The following is a 16810-nucleotide window of genomic DNA, read 5'->3' as shown; positions in this document are numbered from 1 at the left end:
TGCAACTCAGCTTTTTGGAAAAATGGAACCACACTTATGATGGCGACGAGGAGGGCAAGTGGGAGAAGTAAACTGCTATTGGAATGCAGCCGGACATGATGACTGTTAGACAGGTGGGCCCACCTTACTCTATTACATTCATCCATATTTTAATTACTTGTGGGGAAAGAACGATTAAAAATATTTAATATTTTAAAAATAAAATCACCACCCCAATAAATGCCCTACAATAAACACACACCTGTTTCTTAGCAAAACTTAATCATAATAGGAGGACGATTGCTTTATTCTGGAAGTACGTCCGGTTATCGTGACGTAGCTTCCGGAAGACTGAATGAAGCTCGGGCCATTCTCTTTAGTGTTTGCCCTGTCTCCCCTATGTCTACCTCTCCACTGGCTGCTTTTTGATTTAAAAACAACGTAAATGAACCCTTAAAAGTGACCAGTCGTACACCCAGACGACACGAAACCGCTGTGTCCTATGGAGTAGCTACAAAAGCTGACAGGAGGACGAAAAGGTGAGGCTTTTTTTTTATAATTTCTGGAGACTTTTTGAGGCTAGCGTAGCAAAGCTAGCAGTTCCATCCGCTGTCCGGTTCCTCCTAGAAAAACGGCGAATAGATTATTTTACATGTGTGAAAAAATAATGTCAGCTACGGTAGCGTTTAGGTTGATAACTGTCATGTTCACAAACACAAGTGTTCTGCGGTGTTTTTTGTGATGAAAGCTGTGAAGTGGTTACCTACCACAGTGGTCTGAAGCTAGGTAAGCTAGCAGGTGGGCTGTTAGGGGAGCTGTAGTCATCCGGCCTCAATTTAGCACATTTGGCATGTCCTTATAATCAGAATAATGATACAAAATGCGTGCAGTTACATTAATAGAAATAGGAATGAAGCGCTGTTGAATGCGTCTTGCCGTCACACAGCGTTCATAAAAAAAACATAATGCAATATAGTCCAGACTCTTGTGTTAAAATGTAAGCAGCATAGTGTTTATATAGTTTGCGGGCATTTCTGTACAATGCATAGCAGTGATGAACCACTCCCATTTGTGCGCCAGCTGAGGAAACAAAGAGTAATGTCTTTGTTTAAATGCAAAGCATCACTGACAGCCAGCAGCACCATGTTGACTCTCCAGCAGTATGACATGATTGTTTCAAAAGGAATGCAATCCTAATCCCAGATGGAGTTTTCTTGCCTGCGTCCCCAAAGTGCTTTCTCATTAGGGGTTCTCTACGAGACGTCTTTAAATACATTAACTGTTTTTTTTATCACTTCTGTGCTTAAACAATAAAATGGGCTTGACTTTATATTGTACTAAATAAGTATTTGCCTTCACATTTCCTGTTTGTTTTCTTACTTATTCTTCTATCCTCATTTCCAGCAATCAATACACATACCATACAAAATTATTATCAAAGCCATCAGTGACAAGGCCAGAGCAGCGAGGATGTCCCAGCTCCAGTTCCAGTGTCCGGCCAGTCCCATGCCCGCCGCCCCTGCCCCGCTGCAGATGGGTCAGCCTCAGCCGGGCTACAGCATCCCCTGTGCCACGAGCACGCTGGCGTCTGAGAGCGCCAGCCAGCCCGTCAGGAGCTCCGCTCTCCCCGCGGGCTCAGTCACACCCTACAATACCATCACAGGTTTGTTTGTTCATAACAGAAAGTGAATCGATGCCTTCCATAGACAGTATTTGAAGTCTCGTGTCAACTTTGTCTACTCTGAAGCACTGTTCTCTCCTGTAAACTGACTTAAAGTATTTTCCCCATCAAGCTAGATGTAGCGTTCCTTTCTATGTTGCTGTGTGAAATCAATGCACCCAGGAATGAATTAAAGTAGCATGCAGTAGCAGGTACATTCAAGAAAACATGTAATACTTGACGTATTTTGGTCATTTTAAGCATTACCAGAACTTCCAGTGAGGGTCTTGTTTTTGTCTTGCAGTTTCTAACATGGCAAACCCTAAAGAGAAGACCCCCATGTGTTTGGTGAATGAGTTAGCCCGTTTCAACAAGCTCCAACCTGAGTATAAGCTACTGAGTGAGCAAGGACCAGCTCACTCCAAAGTACGTTTTGGGAGATGAATGTTGCTTGCGAGGGCGTCTGCTGTGTGTTAATCTGATGATTGTGTGTTAGATTTTCTCAGTGAGGCTCACACTGGGGGATCAGCACTGGGATGCGGAGGGGACCAGCATCAAGAAAGCCCAGCATTCCGCAGCTGGATCTGCCCTGGCTGAGACTGTGCTTCTCAAGCCCACCATCAGGACGCCGCGCCACCCAGGCAAGACCCCAGGTGGGCGCCTCCCAGACAAATTTAGGGCCCTATGATTTCCATGTTAACAGAATCGGAGGAATTGGCTTGGTTATGTTAAATCACCCCACTACTTCCATGTACTTTAGGGTTTAAAACAAATAAGCTAATTAATTACTTCAATTCATTGTTTAATTTAAAATGTTTAATAGCAAAATTAATGTAATTAATAAATTCATTAAATTTCTTGTATTCTTTATCCTATGATACGACAGAGTATGAGGGCCACATTGAGAAAAAAGTAATCTGCAATTTTGAGAATAAAGTTAGAAATTTACATGATAGAAAAATGCTATTTACAAGAAAAAAGCCGCATCAATTTAATGTTGTACTATTAGGAGAGAAAGAATAAAGTTTATAGACATGAAAATAGACATGATTATTCTTGTAAATTTACGACTTTATTCTTGTAATATTACAAATTATTTTCTGGTAAATTTACGGATTTACTCTCATAAATGTATAACTTTATTCTCAAATTTAGGACTATTTTTCTCATAAATGTACGACTATTTTTCTCATAAATTTATGACTTTATTCTTGTAAATGTGCAACTTTATTCTGTAATAATTATGACTTTTTTCAAGTAAATGCTTGTCTTTATTCTCCTAAATTTATGTTTTTCCCCGTAAATATGTAGGACTTTTTAATGTAAATTTACAACTTTATTGTCATGAATTTACTACTATTTTTCTTGTAAATATATGACTTCTTTTCTTGTACCAGATTGGAAACAAAATCAGTGATATCGCACATCACAAGTAAACAGGCATTGTCAACACACACAAAACACACTTTTTGGCCTTCAAGATAAGAGCTCTTTTCGCGACATCTTGTCTAATTGTGTAACCAAAATAAGGGTGCCATAACAAATATCTTATATTAATAACATAGTTGGAATTTGCTATGGCTCCCTTAACCACAAACAATCAGTAAATGTTAGGATTTTTGCATTTAATTCATGGAACCCCAAAAAGCACACACTGTATGCTGGTAAAATAAGATGGTAAAATAATAAGGATTTCACAGGGCCCCACATATTGCAGTCGTTCTTTTCATCCAAGGTGTGCTGATGTGTGCATTGTTGTGCTCTATTCTAGTTGATGGCATGATGCAGATCATGGAGTTGAACGCACTGTGTTCAAAACTTAGTAAAAAGCCAATCTATAAACCCATGGAGCCATACCCGGGTATACGACCACCAAACATCAATTACAACGTCCGTGTGCCGGGGCCCTATCAGCGCTCTATGCAGCAGTAAGTTTATCCCACCCATCCTCAATTTGAGTCTCTTGTTGAAATAAGTAAAAAAAAAAACTAAATGTGTTCAGATATTACTACCCATTTGCCCCCATGGGACCAATGATATACCACATGGAGCTATCCATCGGAGGTCAGCAGTTTATAGGGAAGGGACGCACGCGGCAGCTGGCCAAGCACGACGCCGCCGTGAAAGCCCTTAAAGTGCTACAGAAGGAGCCGATACTGCAGCAGTTGCCAGTGGTGAGAAGAGCGCCGTCAGCACTCTGGGCGAGTCGTTGAATCTCCATTTATTGGCTTTCCCTTCTGCCTCTGACAGATGAACGGAGAGACCGAAGAGGAGAACCTCAACAAGTCGGAAATCAGCCAAGTGTTTGAAATTGCACTGAAGCGCAACTTGCCTGTAAATTTTGAGGTATGACGCCGTCAGGTCGTCACGGAGACCAGCGGGGGTCACAAAAAAGATCGGATTCCTAACCGCGTGACGTCTCTCGTCCGACCACAGGTGTTAAAAGAAGAAGGTCCCCCGCACATGAAGAGCTTTGTCGTGCGCGTCAGCGTGGGAGAGTTCTACGGCGAGGGAGAAGGAAAAAGTAAAAAGATCGCCAAAAAGTTGGCCGCTGCCGCCGTGCTGGGGGACCTGAAGAGGCTACCTCATATACCCAGCGTGGAGAGGACGTTGCCACGCATCAAGAAGAAAACTAAATCCATCATCAAGGTAGGACCAGTTGCTTTTCACAAGCATTTAGGACAATACAACTCATACAGAAGACAAACCACAGCAATGCTATCTTGAGCTGCAATGTTCAAGCTAAGAAAATGACAGGCTTTAGCTCCAGGCTAAATGTCTTCATGTGTAAACAATGCACAAGTGTCACACAATCAAGTAAGCAGAGCATAGCCATTTTTCATAGGAAATCTGATGGGAAATAACGCAGTCGAGTGACTGACGAGAGGCACCCGCTAGGGCAGAGGTAGGGAACCTATGGCTCGGGAGCCAGGTAGGGCTCTTTTGATGACTGTATCTGTCTCTCAAGCATTTACCACAATAAAAATGTATGTTTGCTAACATTTTAAAATAAACATCACAGAAATCACTGTTAAAAATATTAAAAATCAACAACTTTCTTATGCATTTTAATCCGTCCATCTCTTTTCTACTGCAATACGGCCGACCATATCTATCTTTCCTGATGATATTTTCCAGGTCAAACACCAAAACTCGATTATTACTGGGTAATGCAGTAGTGTACCTCGGTCATTAAGATGTAAATGTAAACTTTCCTCCTTTAGTCAAATAGTCACCTAGCTAAAGCTGCAGAACCAAGCCTTCTGGCAAAGATGGCCAAAAGAATGAAATATACTGAGTACGGTGCAAAACCATGCAGCAGCAGAAGTTGCATTAATGGCAGCAAGTATTTGATTTATTATTGGACACTGCGCTGCTCACAAAAGTGTGCTGGCCACACCCCATTGGCGTGGGGTAGTGTGCCTGGTCTACGTAATTAGAGCCCATTATATCTAAAACTGTTGGTCTTACATAAAAATGCACACATTTTATTGCATTCAATGTTTAAAAAAATGTATATGGCTCTCACAGATACACATTTTAAAATATGTGGTCTTCATGGCTCTTGTAGCCAAAAAGGTTCCCGACCCCTGCGCTAAGGGAATGTATTGCTGGGTGGGTCGCAAAACCCCCAACTCACCATACCAAGCCATGCACGAGATTGCCTCCAAAGTGGACCCATTGTGCTCATTTTGGGCCCTTAGTGGACTGCTATAGAGCAGCGACACAATAACCCGCACAGAAGGCTTTCTAGATCTTCCAGAATCTGCACCTCAAAAAGACCAAAAAGTATTTGGTTTGTCGTCTTAGATGTTGCCACCCTTTAAAGCGGTTAGTTAAAGCATGAATTACTGGCGCCCTCTACTGGACGCAGCCGTGTGTGTACGTTGAACCACGCCGACTCTTGCCCACAGCTGCAGACCAGTCCAGAATACGGCCAGGGAATGAATCCCATCAGCCGCCTGGCTCAGATCCAGCAAGCCAAGAAGGAGAAGGAGCCAGAGTACAGCACGGTGACGGAGCGAGGGCTGCCGCGGCGTCGGGAGTTTGTCATGCAGGTGTGTCTGCGTCCTTGAACCCCCTCCCCCCCCACACACACACCACCTGTATTAAGGTGTGATGGTACATGTTTTACAGGTGGCAGTGTGCGGCCAGTCCGCAGAGGGCATGGGGCCGAGCAAGAAGGTGGCCAAAAGGAATGCGGCGGAGAAAATGTTGGAGCTTCTGGGATATAAAGTGCCTCAGCCCCAACCCCCTAAACCAGCACTTAAAACTGAAGAGAGGGTATTTTTTTTGCACATAAGCTGTACTGTATATCCATATGTTTTTATAGTATGTGATATTTACTCCTTCTACACCCTCAGATCCCGGTAAAAAAGCCAGGTGATGGACGCAAAGTGACCTTCTTTGAACCAGGCTCTGCAGAAGAAGGTGAGAAGCAGTTAGATTGCAGCTCTGAAGATAATAAAACGTCTTCTTATAAAAAAAAAAACCCTGAAGGTTCCAAAGAGGAGGAGTTCCGCCTGCCTTACTTGAGCCACCAGCAGCTGCCCGCGGGCATCCTGCCCATGGTGCCCGAGGTGGCACAAGCGGTCGGGGCCTGCCAAGGCAGCCAGACGAAGGACTACAGTCAAGCAGCGGCCAACCCAGGCAAGGCCACCGTCACCGCCGTCATTGCCAACGAGCTGCTGTACGCCGGCGCGTCCCAGACCGCCGAGACCATCATGAAGAACAAAAATATCCTCACCCAGCCTCCACTCGGGCCCCTCACCAGGCCCTCGGAACAACTGGGCTTCCTTGCGTCAGTGCAGGGCCTGCAGGTGACCGTCTGCTTTGATTGGCTAACTTGTGTGGGCTCAATGTTGCTAACTTTTATAACGCACTTGCAGGTGGAGTACAAAGATTTCCCCAAAAACAACAAAAACGAGTTTGTGTCGCTGATCAACTGTTCCTCCCAGCCGCCGCTCATCAGCCATGGAATAGGAAAAGATGTGGAATCCTGTCATGATATGGTAGGACCGTCATTACTGTTTCTTTACCACTTCCTCACAAATCTACCTGAAACATGACAAGCACGTTGTTTTCAAAAGAGAGAGTGAAATAATGGTACAAGATGGTGCTGCGCTCCTCTTTACTTCCGCAGGCTGCACTCAATATCCTGAAATTGCTCGCCGAGTTCAACCAGCAGTCAAACGAGCGAACAGGAAATGGACCAGCTTCTGGGTAAAGCTCAACACGCTGCATTTCGCATATCACACTAACCCAAAACGTAGACAACAGGAAGTAACACCCCTATAGTCACCTAAGCCAGAGGATTATGTATTCATTCATTTTCTACCGCTTATCCTCACGAGGGGGGGCTGGAGCCTATCCCAGCTGTCTTCGGGGCGAGAGGCGGGGTACACCCTGTGATTAGAAGCGCAGATAAAAAATTCTACATGCTGACTAACCTTTTTCCTGCAATTCTTCAATAAGAACATCCCATAATATGCTCAATTCTACAGTGTCATGTACACCCAGGTCAAGGGAAAGTTTTAGGCAAATACAGTAAAATACCTAGGATCCCAAAGTGGGGTGTGCGTGAAAAACAATTCTGTGCGCCTGAACGCCTCATGGAATAAGAAGAACAAAGCAGAAAGGAGACACAGCATGAAGTTGTTGATTACTGTGTGTGCATTATATAAACATTCATTTTCTACCGCTTATCCTCACGAGGGTGGCGGGGGTGCTGGAGCCTTATCCCAGCTGTCTTCAGACGAAAGGCGGGGTACACCCTGGACTGGTGGCCAGCCAATCACATGGCACATATAGACAAACAACCATTCACACTCACATTCATACCTATGGACAATTTGGAGTCGCCAATTAACCTAGCATGTTTTTGGAATGTGGGAGGAAACCGGAGTACCCGGAGAAAACCCACACATGCAAACTCGATGGTGGAATTGAACTCGGGTCTCCCAGCTGTGAGGCCTCTGTGCTAACCACTCGTGCAGTTCGGTATTATGTATTAATATATACAAACTATGTTGTGTCCAGGGCAGCACGGTGGTCTAGTGGTTAGCGCGCAGACCTCACAGCTAGGAGACCAGGGTTCAATTCCACCCTCGGCCATCTCTGTGTGGAGTTTGCATGTGTGGGTTTTCTCCGGTTTCCTCCCACATTCCAAAAACATGCTAGGTTAATTGGCGACTCCAAATTGTCCATAGGTATGAATGTGAGTGTGAATGGTTGTTTGTCTATATTTGCCCTGTGATTGGCTGGCCACCAGTCCAGGGTGTACCCCGCCTCTCGCCCGAAGACAGCTGGGATAGGCTCCAGCACCCCCGCGACCCTCGTGAGGAAAAAGCGGTAGAAAATGAATGAATGAATGTCGTGTCCAATCATCAGGACTGCTATCACTTTTGCGCTTGCTAGCTTACATTTTCCATGAAGTTCCCGGTTTTCTTTTTACACATTTATCATGTGACGTGCACCGGTACTCCCCCGTCAGGTGTGTAGTTCGAGTGTGTAGTTTCACGTTACAATGTGATGGTTTGGTGGTAGGTTCCCGCAAGAAGTGAAATCCGCTAAGTAGCTAACTATAAATAGACTTTTCTCAGACAGGCAATGATACTCAAATTTGCCTCTGCTGAGGGCTGAAGGGGTTTGATTTCTAGCTTTAGGTCAGGGAACATCAATATCCCCAATCACTAACCAGACGCCTTCTCAACAGGAGCGTCAAGCAGGAGCTGGAGGGCGACCCGCACCTCAAACAGGCTAACTCAAGCACGCTGGTCCCGCCCCCGGACGGAGCCGTGTAGCCCCGTGGGCGCGGCTGAAGCACGAGAGAGAGAGAAAATGAAGACACTGTGTCCTTAGTTGCTATGGAAACGCCACCGTCACTCATCCTCGTTGTCGCACGGTGTTGACAGTTAAACAAGATTGACGCTTCGCTCACCTTGATGTTGTTTAATTGGACACGCCCCTTCTTTTGTCGCCACGGCAGCTGCATCCTCGCCGCACTTTGAGGCCCACGGGGGAAACAAAAAGTGAAGCGATAAACTGTGAATTACGTTTGCTCTCTGAGTCGTCTTGTTTTTAAGTATTTTATGTGTTTTCACCCGTGAGGTGGTTCCTTATTAAACCCAGTCTCAGTTTTAGACCTCAAACCCCGTCTAGGATGCAGCTGCTCACCTTCGCTTTCAGTTAACCGCCACGACTGACGTGTTAGCGACATGAGCGTGTATAGGGCTGGGAGGAGTGTGTTACTTTTCAGTGTGGCGTGTATTGTGACGTGAAGTTGTCCCCCACCGTCTGTGGCAGGGGGGAGGGGGGGGGCGGGGTCACCTGATGCTCCCTCTCCCTCCTTTTATGTCGCCCTCCCGTCTCTTACTCGTCCTCATGCTAATTAAAGCGGCGTGCTGTGATGCACAAAACAATCCGGCGCCGTCTTTTCCTTTTGTCGCTTTTTCCGTCAACCCTGTTGCTGAGGTCAAAGGTCATGTATGTAGGTCCTGTATTCCTTTCAGGACTCATTCATTCATTCATTAGTTATTTTTTTCCTAAGTTGTAAACAAAAACTTTACATAAAAAAAAATACATTAAAATTAAATAAAATTGTGTAGAAAAAGTTAGGTTACAAGAATAAATTCAAAATATGAGAATAAATTACAAGAAGAAAATTCACAAGAAAAAAGCCTGAAATATTTGTAAAATTTAAAGAAACTGCTGTAATTTTACAAGATTATTATGAGAAACAAAAACTTTACCTAAAAAAAAAAAAGTAAATTAAAATTCATTAAAATTGTGTCAAAAAAGTTTGGTTACAAGAATAAATTCAAAATATTGGAATAAATTATGAGAAAAAAATCAACAAGAAAAAAGCCTGACATATTTGTAAATTTCTTTTACAAGAAACAGAAACTTTACATAAAAAATATAATTAAAATTAATTAATTAAAATTGTCAAAAAAAAGTCCAGTTACAAGAATAAATTCAAAATATGTAAATAAATTACAAGAAAAAAATCCACAAGAAAAAAGCCTGAAATATTTGTAAAATTTAAAGAAACCGCTGTAATTTTACGAGATTACAAGAAACAAACTTTATTTTTTTTTTTTTTTTTTTATTTTTTTTTTTTTTTTTATTCAGTCATGACAACACCAAATATTGTACACAATATTGACATCAATAACATAATCACAAAATCAAAATTCATGTGTTGAATAATAATGACTGAAAAGGCATAGGCAGAAGCAAACTGCTTATAAAAGCCTATCCTATAATTTCAGCTTTTTAGGCTACCAACCTCCAGAAAAGCAAAGAAACAACAACAGAAAATTAATCACACTTATAAACTTCAAAAATAGCTTTACAAACCATTTTCTTAAAAGCCAAAAAGGAATGACATGTTTTTAAATTTATGTTGGCATCATTCCAGAATTTAACTCCAGTGATGGAGACGCATCTCCTTTTCATACCTTTTTTAGCTTTTTGTACAGTAAATTTACAAACACCTCTGAGATTATAGGGACTCTCCTGAATTGAAAAGAACTTCTGTATTGAGTCAGGGAGCGTTTTTGATTTTGCTCTGAACATAATTTGCATTATTTTATAATAAAACAAATCGTAAAATTTCATGACATGAGAATTTAGAAAAAGTGGCTCCGTGTGAGCATAATAATCAGCCTTATTAATGATACGTATTGCTCGTTTTTGCAGTTTTATTATTGAATTTATGGTGCTTTTAAAAGTGGATCCCCACAATTCCACACAGTAAGATATGTAGGGAACAATCAATGAATTGTAGATCAAATGCAAAGCCTTGGAATTCAATACATATCTGGATTTATAAAGGATTGCAAGTGATTTTGACATTTTCCCTTTGATATATTCAGTGTGTTGTTTCCATGTTAATTTTTGATCAATGACAACCCCAAGGAATTTAGTCTCAGAAACTCTTTCAATGTCGACATTACAGATTTTCAGTTTAACATTACAATCGCTTTCATTTAGATTCCCAAAAACCATAAATTTTGTTTTCTTAATATTTAAAGATAATTTATTGACATCAAACCAAGTCTTGAGATTTTCCAGCTCCATTTCTACACAACGCAAAAGTTCCTTTAAATTCTTACCAGAGCAAAACAAATTGGTATCATCTGCAAATATTACATATCTAAAAAAACCAGTTACATTGCAGATGTCATTGATATAGAGAATGAACAATATTGGACCAATCACTGATCCTTGTGGTACACCACATGTGATCTTTCTAAGTGCTGAACTAGTGTTATTGATTTGTACACACTGGTGTCTATTACCTAAATAACTTTCCAACCAAGAATGAGCAAACCCTCGTATTCCATACATCTCTAATTTCTTCAATAACTGTCTGTGATCTATGGTATCAAAAGCCTTCTGCAGATCAATATACAGACCAATAGAACACTCACCATTTTCATTTGCATTTGATATTTCTTCTACCATTTGCATTACTGCAAATGCAGTAGTTCTACCTTCTCTGAATCCGTATTGATTTTCACTTAATAATTTATTTTTATGAATGAAGAGATTTAATTGTTTCACAAACAATTTCTCTAAAATTTTTGAAAATTGTGGCAAAAGTGATATTGGTCTGTAATTTTCCATACAGCGTTTGTCACCATTTTTATAAATTGGGATCACTTTTGCTAACTTCATGTTGTCAGGAAAGGTCCCTTTTTGAAAAGACAGATTACAAACATAGGTCAAAGGTCTGACAATATAATCAATAACATCTTTAATAATTACTGTATCAATGGAATGGATATCGAGTGATCTCTTATTTTTTAATTTTCTTACAATTTCAATAATGTCAGTTTCATGTACCCCACTTAGAAACATAGAACTAACATTAGTGTTGATCAAATTTTTAAACATGTTTTTGTTGTCATCAGATACAGTAATCTGTTTTGCCAAAGAAGCTCCAACATCTACAAAGTAGTCATTGAACTCGTCAACAATATTTTTTAAATCATCCACTCTATCATTAACTTTATTTATAAAAAAATCAGGAAGTTCTGAATTTTTATTTTTATTCTGAATGATAGAATTGATTACCTTCCAAGTTTTTTGTATATTATTTTTACTGTCCTCCAACATTTTACTGTAGTATTCCTTTTTTTGAGTTCTCATAATAGTAGTTAGTTTGTTCTTATAACGCTTATATTTTTCCTCACTATCACTAGTTCTCTGCTGTAAAAACTTTTTGTACAATTGATTTTTCTTATTGCATGCCTTTTGCAGACCTTTTGTAATCCATGGTTTACCTTCATAATGATCTTTCACCCTACACATTTTTATAGGACAATGCTTATTATATAATTTCAAGAATACAGACAAAAATGCATCATATGCTAAATCTGGATCATCGACATAAACCTCATCCCAGTTACAATTCCTAAGATCCTTCTTTAAGGCTTCAGTTCTTTCTGGTGTTTTTAGTCTCCTTAATTTGCAGGGAAGTTTATTTTTATCAGTCGGACATTTAGCAATTAAATTATGCACAACTACAAAAACAGGAAGGTGGTCACTGACATCACTTATGAGCAAACCACTTGTTACTTGTTGATGAGTATTTGTAAAAATATTGTCTATAAGTGTTGCACTCTCTTTAGTTATTCGACTCGGTTTATCAATTAGAGGCCAAATACCTAAACTGAACATTGTGTTGCAAAATTCTGTTGTCATTTTATGTTCATTCCATTTCATTAAATCAATATTGAAATCACCACAAACAAAAACTTGTTTCTTATCACATACCTTACCTAAAATGTCAACCATGGAATTAACAAGGGAATCAATACAAGAGCCAGGTGTCCTATATACACAACTCACAATAATACTTTTCAGATTCGTGGAATGAATTTCAATTGTCAGACTCTCCATGATATCATCCACAACCGTACTGTCAACCACTCTACACTGAAAGTCTTTCTGTACAAAGAGAGCCACTCCACCACCCCTTTTAGTTTTGCGGTTTACACTAAAATGATTGTATCCCTCCAATATGAAATTGGAGCCCTTTTCATTTGTCAGCCAGGTTTCACTGATGGCAATGACTTGAAAACTATGTTTTAATGATTGCAAATTTTCTTTGATTTGATCAAAATTTGCATAGAGGCTTCGACTATTAAAGTGTATAATTGAAAATCCATCCAGACCGAGTTCATTAAACAGATTTTCCGTGTAATATTTGGACCCAGCGTTCCAATCTTTATAAAAATTTGCATCTGGATCAATGTCATTCTCAAAGCTAAATGATTTATGTTCATCTGACTTCAAAAAACTTAAGTGTGACTCCTCATATATTCTATTGAGACAGGGCTCAGCTAAAAAGTTTTCATTCTCATAGAAATCATCATACTCCTGTTCTAAAGGAAAATATATTTTTTTATCTGTCATATCCTAAGTGAAAAAAGCAAATATCCACAAAAAACAGCAAAACAAAATCACAAATTTTGTACAATGTACAAAATATAATACAACTGCTCTCTATAGAGCACATGGTATAACTCAAAGTAAAAAGCAACAAATTCTGTTTTCATACTTCGCACTAACTCTTTATCTTGCTTCTTTGTTCTAATAAACCAAACAAACATTTTCCAATCCTCTAAGTGTGCCATTTGCTAACCAAGCTGCACCTATTGTCACTTGTATTGTTCCAGATCTCTCAGATTCCTCACTGCAATCACCTTTGCCTGCTCTGGTGGTCCGTTTAACTTGATAAATGTTTTCCCATTTCTTGTCCATGTTGCTTGAATTTTATTTTGTTTTCTGAGTATGCGGCTATGTCTAGCTATTTCAGCATTTTTCTTTGTCAAATGTTCATTTATGTACACCCCTGTGCCCTTTAGTTTTTTTGCCTGCCGTAGTAGATTAATCTTATACTTTCTGTTGGTAAGCTGAACAACAATGGTTGGTTTGGCATTTTTATCCTTATGTGGAAGGCTGTGGCAGGCTGAGATGTTCTCACTGTCCAGATCAATGTTCTTACTGCTCAAAAATTTAACAACTTGTGTCTCTAGTGTGAGCAGTTCTCCAGGTGGTGCATCCTCACCTTGCTGGTCGCTGGCTGCAGCCCTGGCATAGCTGCGATGTCTTGTATCCAGCCCAGTGATGATCAGATCATTTCCCCTGGAGTACTGCTCCAAGTCATCGATCCTTTCTTCAAGCAGATGGATCTTCTGGTCTTTAAGTTTAATTGTGGCCTTCAGCTCACGGACTTCTTCCACTAGGCCCATCAGACTGGCTTGCTGCTTAACCACTTTGCTGATCTCCTCAGACATGAAATTGAGCGTTTTTTTAATCTCTTCCAGCTCTTCTGCCAACTTTTTAGTTGTTGTCGCCATGTTTTCAACCTCTTTTACAAAAGGTATGCTCCAGGAAGCTTGAAGTTCTGTTGCTGGTCACTGTGTGCTCTCAGGCCTCTTTCAAAGTTCACGGTCAAAAAACACCAGAACTCGTCAAATATCCTCAAAAAATGAACCAAAAGAATACTTTATCACCAACAATGCTTTCATAGCACATGGATGGCACCAGTATTTTGGTGATTTTAAACAGATTTGCAAAGAGACTCTGACACAGGAAAATTAGTGGCAGCCATCTTTTGATTAGTCTTGAGCACAATTGACATAAACACAGACACTTTACATAAAAAAATATAATTAAAATTAATTAAATAAAATTGTCGAAAAAGTCCGGTTACAAGAATAAATTCAAAATATGGGAATAAATTACAAGAAGAAAACTCCTGAAATATTGGTAACAATTAAAGAAACCGCTGTAATTTTATGGGATTAAAGTCAAAATTTTAAGCGAAAAATGTAATTTAATGAGAAAAAATGGCAGTTTTACAAGAATCAATAATTAAAAAAAAAACAGCAAAAATTTAAAAACCACCAGCAATTTTTTATATTACAATAAAATCAGCGATACCAGCCCAAATTTGACTCCTTATGCGTTGGGCTTGGAAATGAAATGAAGTGTTAGTTCCAACCATGCTTGTGTTGCCAGATTGTTACATCCCAGACTTTATTGAGCGACAGCATTCACCATTCCATCCGACATGACAGGAAGAGCCTTGGAATAAAAACGTCATCTGCTTTGTTGGGACGGGACCGCTTCCGAGCCCGACTTGAGGCCGTTTGGCGTGTGTTTCTTCTTGGCGTCCATGAACGGATACATGCACTTGTCCGATCCCATGAACCGATACGTGACCACGTTGGATTCCCACGGCAACAGCCTGAAGCACAGAAAAAGCTGACGTTTTGTTCCGTGAGTATGATGGGGTAGATGGGGGAGACTCACGCTCTGGAGAGGAAGGGCAGGTACGTGAGGCGAGGGATGCACACCAGAGGCTGGTCTATCAGGATGGCGTTCATCGCCTGATCCACGCAGTACTCGGGCTCCAACGGGGGCAGGACCATCTCCACTTCCTCCCTGGTTCCACACGATAGCATCAACTTTATGTCATTCACAGTTTTGGTGCCGAAGTACCCGGACGTACCTTATCCTGCAGCCTTCAAACATGCCCGTGTTGACGATGTACGGACACACCAGCGTCGTCTTCACGCCCTCCGCCCCCTCGGCCAGCAGCTCGTGAGCCAGAGACTCGTGGAAACCCACGGCGGCAAACTTACTGGCGCAGTAGTCCTGTCCCACAAGGAAGAGACGCCATTTTACACGCCATTGTGAGTCAGAACGCCGACAAAAATTTTCGAGTTCTTCCTCACCTCCACGCAGGCTGTGCTGAAGAGGCCAAGGACGCTGGCGATGGTCACGATGTGGCCGTGATTCTGGGCCTTCATCTGGGGCAGGAAGGCCTTCACCGTCTGTCTGGTACACACACATAAAAGAGCGCCAATGGGTTTCCCGGCATGCCTTGCGGGTTCAATGCAATGTATTTTCTATGTGTTCTAAGTGAGAGATAGTAATGATGATGATGATGATGATGGTGATCCACCCACCCAGAAGAGAGCGTGACAGTTGACCTTCAAGGTGGTCTCGATGAGGTCATCGGGACATTCCAGCAGGCGCCGTCCGGCCACCACCCCGGCGTTGTTGACCAGCACCGTGACATGTCGACCCAGGTCCTTCCTCACTGAGTCGGCGACTCGATACACGTCCTCCCTTTGGCTCACATCCACCGTGTAGGCGTACGCCTTGCCCCCGGCCTCGCGCACCAGCCGTGCCGTGCGCTCGTTGGCGGCGGCGTCCACGTCCCACAGCACCACCTCTGCTCCTCGCTTGCTGAACTCCCGGGCGAAAAGGCGACCCAGGCCGCCTCCGGAGCCCGTGATCAGCACCAGCTCGCCTTCGATGGACTTGATGCGCGGACGCAGGACGGCTCGTACGCTGTTACGCAGGATGAAGTAGATGACGTCCAGCAGCATCATCTGGAGGTCCATGAGGAATATCATCGTGCTCGCACGACGGGACCTCAGATCCGTGTGAGGCTCTCGCTTTCCGTGCAGCTCGTTTTAAACGTTCCTGGCGGATTAGAGGAAATACTTTGAGCTGCTCTAAGCTGTCAATGTATGCGTTCGCACCAGCACCTCCAAAGCCTGCATGAGAACCTGGAATGTTTATTCCACGGACACGTGAAACATCAACTCTACCTACATGGCGCCGGCCAGTGTTTACTGACACGGCCATGCTGACTACACCAGCCGCACACTGACTACTCTAATGTTGGCTTTGGAGATATCCTCAGATGCTGGCGGTCGAGATACAAGATGGCCTCAACTTGCTTTGTTTGCTTCTTCTTGGCAGATCCAAAGCAGGCGGATGATGTCCACGTCCCAGGAGGTTACTTATTGTTGCTCTCACTCCCAAACACTGGCGCCCTTGTTTGCTGGCAGCGTTTGGCCATGTGAGCTCTGCATGTGTGTGTGTGTGTGTGTGTGTGTGTGTGGTCTTATCAGTCAGACTAAAAACCCCCTACATACATTATATCCGGTATTATTTACCATTTATAAACATTACTATTTTTTAATAATAGTAGTACTCTTTCATTTTAACCCCCCCCCCCCCCCCCCCACACACACACACTTTAGAATCTATACTCATTCATTCATTTTCTACCGCTTTTTCCTCACGAGGGTCATGGGGGGTGCTGGAGCCTATCCCAGCTGTCTTTGGGCGAGA

The 16810-nt window shown here is 42.0% G+C and overlaps 2 protein-coding genes across 3 annotated transcripts; one reads left to right on the top strand and one right to left on the bottom strand.

Moving 5' to 3' along the window:
* The first annotated feature begins 315 nt into the window (after nucleotides 1-315).
* Nucleotides 316-9244, top strand: stau1 (staufen double-stranded RNA binding protein 1). Of its 2 annotated transcripts, XM_058087496.1 has the most exons (15): nucleotides 316-518; nucleotides 1384-1642; nucleotides 1944-2065; nucleotides 2136-2292; nucleotides 3411-3567; nucleotides 3642-3813; nucleotides 3890-3985; nucleotides 4076-4288; nucleotides 5554-5697; nucleotides 5777-5923; nucleotides 6004-6070; nucleotides 6140-6459; nucleotides 6529-6651; nucleotides 6783-6862; nucleotides 8355-9191. In XM_058087496.1, exons 2-15 carry the CDS (start codon nucleotides 1450-1452, stop codon nucleotides 8440-8442), a joined length of 2079 nt encoding a protein of 692 aa, XP_057943479.1. In that variant the 5' UTR covers nucleotides 316-518; nucleotides 1384-1449; the 3' UTR covers nucleotides 8443-9191. The 2 variants fall into 2 exon arrangements, with proteins under 2 accessions (XP_057943479.1, XP_057943470.1); XM_058087487.1 differs by having other exon boundaries at nucleotides 6004-6459; nucleotides 8355-9244.
* Nucleotides 9245-14571: 5327 nt separating this feature from the next.
* Nucleotides 14572-16381, bottom strand: rdh20 (retinol dehydrogenase 20). Its single transcript, XM_058076716.1, has 5 exons — nucleotides 15631-16381; nucleotides 15397-15495; nucleotides 15171-15316; nucleotides 14972-15103; nucleotides 14572-14906 (listed from the first exon to the last, which is right to left on the bottom strand). Exons 1-5 carry the CDS (start codon nucleotides 16081-16083, stop codon nucleotides 14759-14761), a joined length of 978 nt encoding a protein of 325 aa, XP_057932699.1. The 5' UTR covers nucleotides 16084-16381; the 3' UTR covers nucleotides 14572-14758.
* Between the last annotated feature and the right edge of the window lie 429 nt (nucleotides 16382-16810).

The sequence above is a fragment of the Doryrhamphus excisus genome, chromosome 1 (assembly GCF_030265055.1).
Source record: "Doryrhamphus excisus isolate RoL2022-K1 chromosome 1, RoL_Dexc_1.0, whole genome shotgun sequence".
In the NCBI taxonomy this organism is placed as follows: Eukaryota; Metazoa; Chordata; class Actinopteri; order Syngnathiformes; family Syngnathidae; genus Doryrhamphus; species Doryrhamphus excisus.
Note: the sequence above shows the minus strand (reverse complement) of the source record. Positions and strands in the feature narration are given on the sequence as shown.

What these genes read in the sequence shown, in the direction of transcription:
- stau1 (XM_058087487.1), top strand. Translation starts at nt 1,450, where the DNA reads ATGTCCCAGCTCCAGTTCCAGTGTCCGGCCAGTCCCATGCCCGCCGCC. An exon ending in ACCCTACAATACCATCACAG is followed by an intron (nt 1,643 to 1,943) that starts GTTTGTTTGTTC and finishes TTTGTCTTGCAG; the next exon opens with TTTCTAACATGGCAAACCCT. An exon ending in AAGGACCAGCTCACTCCAAA is followed by an intron (nt 2,066 to 2,135) that starts GTACGTTTTGGG and finishes ATTGTGTGTTAG; the next exon opens with ATTTTCTCAGTGAGGCTCAC.
- rdh20 (XM_058076716.1), bottom strand. Translation starts at nt 16,083, where the DNA reads ATGATATTCCTCATGGACCTCCAGATGATGCTGCTGGACGTCATCTAC. An exon ending in TCAGCACAGCCTGCGTGGAG is followed by an intron (nt 15,317 to 15,396) that starts GTGAGGAAGAAC and finishes CTTGTGGGACAG; the next exon opens with GACTACTGCGCCAGTAAGTT. An exon ending in TTTGAAGGCTGCAGGATAAG is followed by an intron (nt 15,104 to 15,170) that starts GTACGTCCGGGT and finishes GTGTGGAACCAG; the next exon opens with GGAGGAAGTGGAGATGGTCC.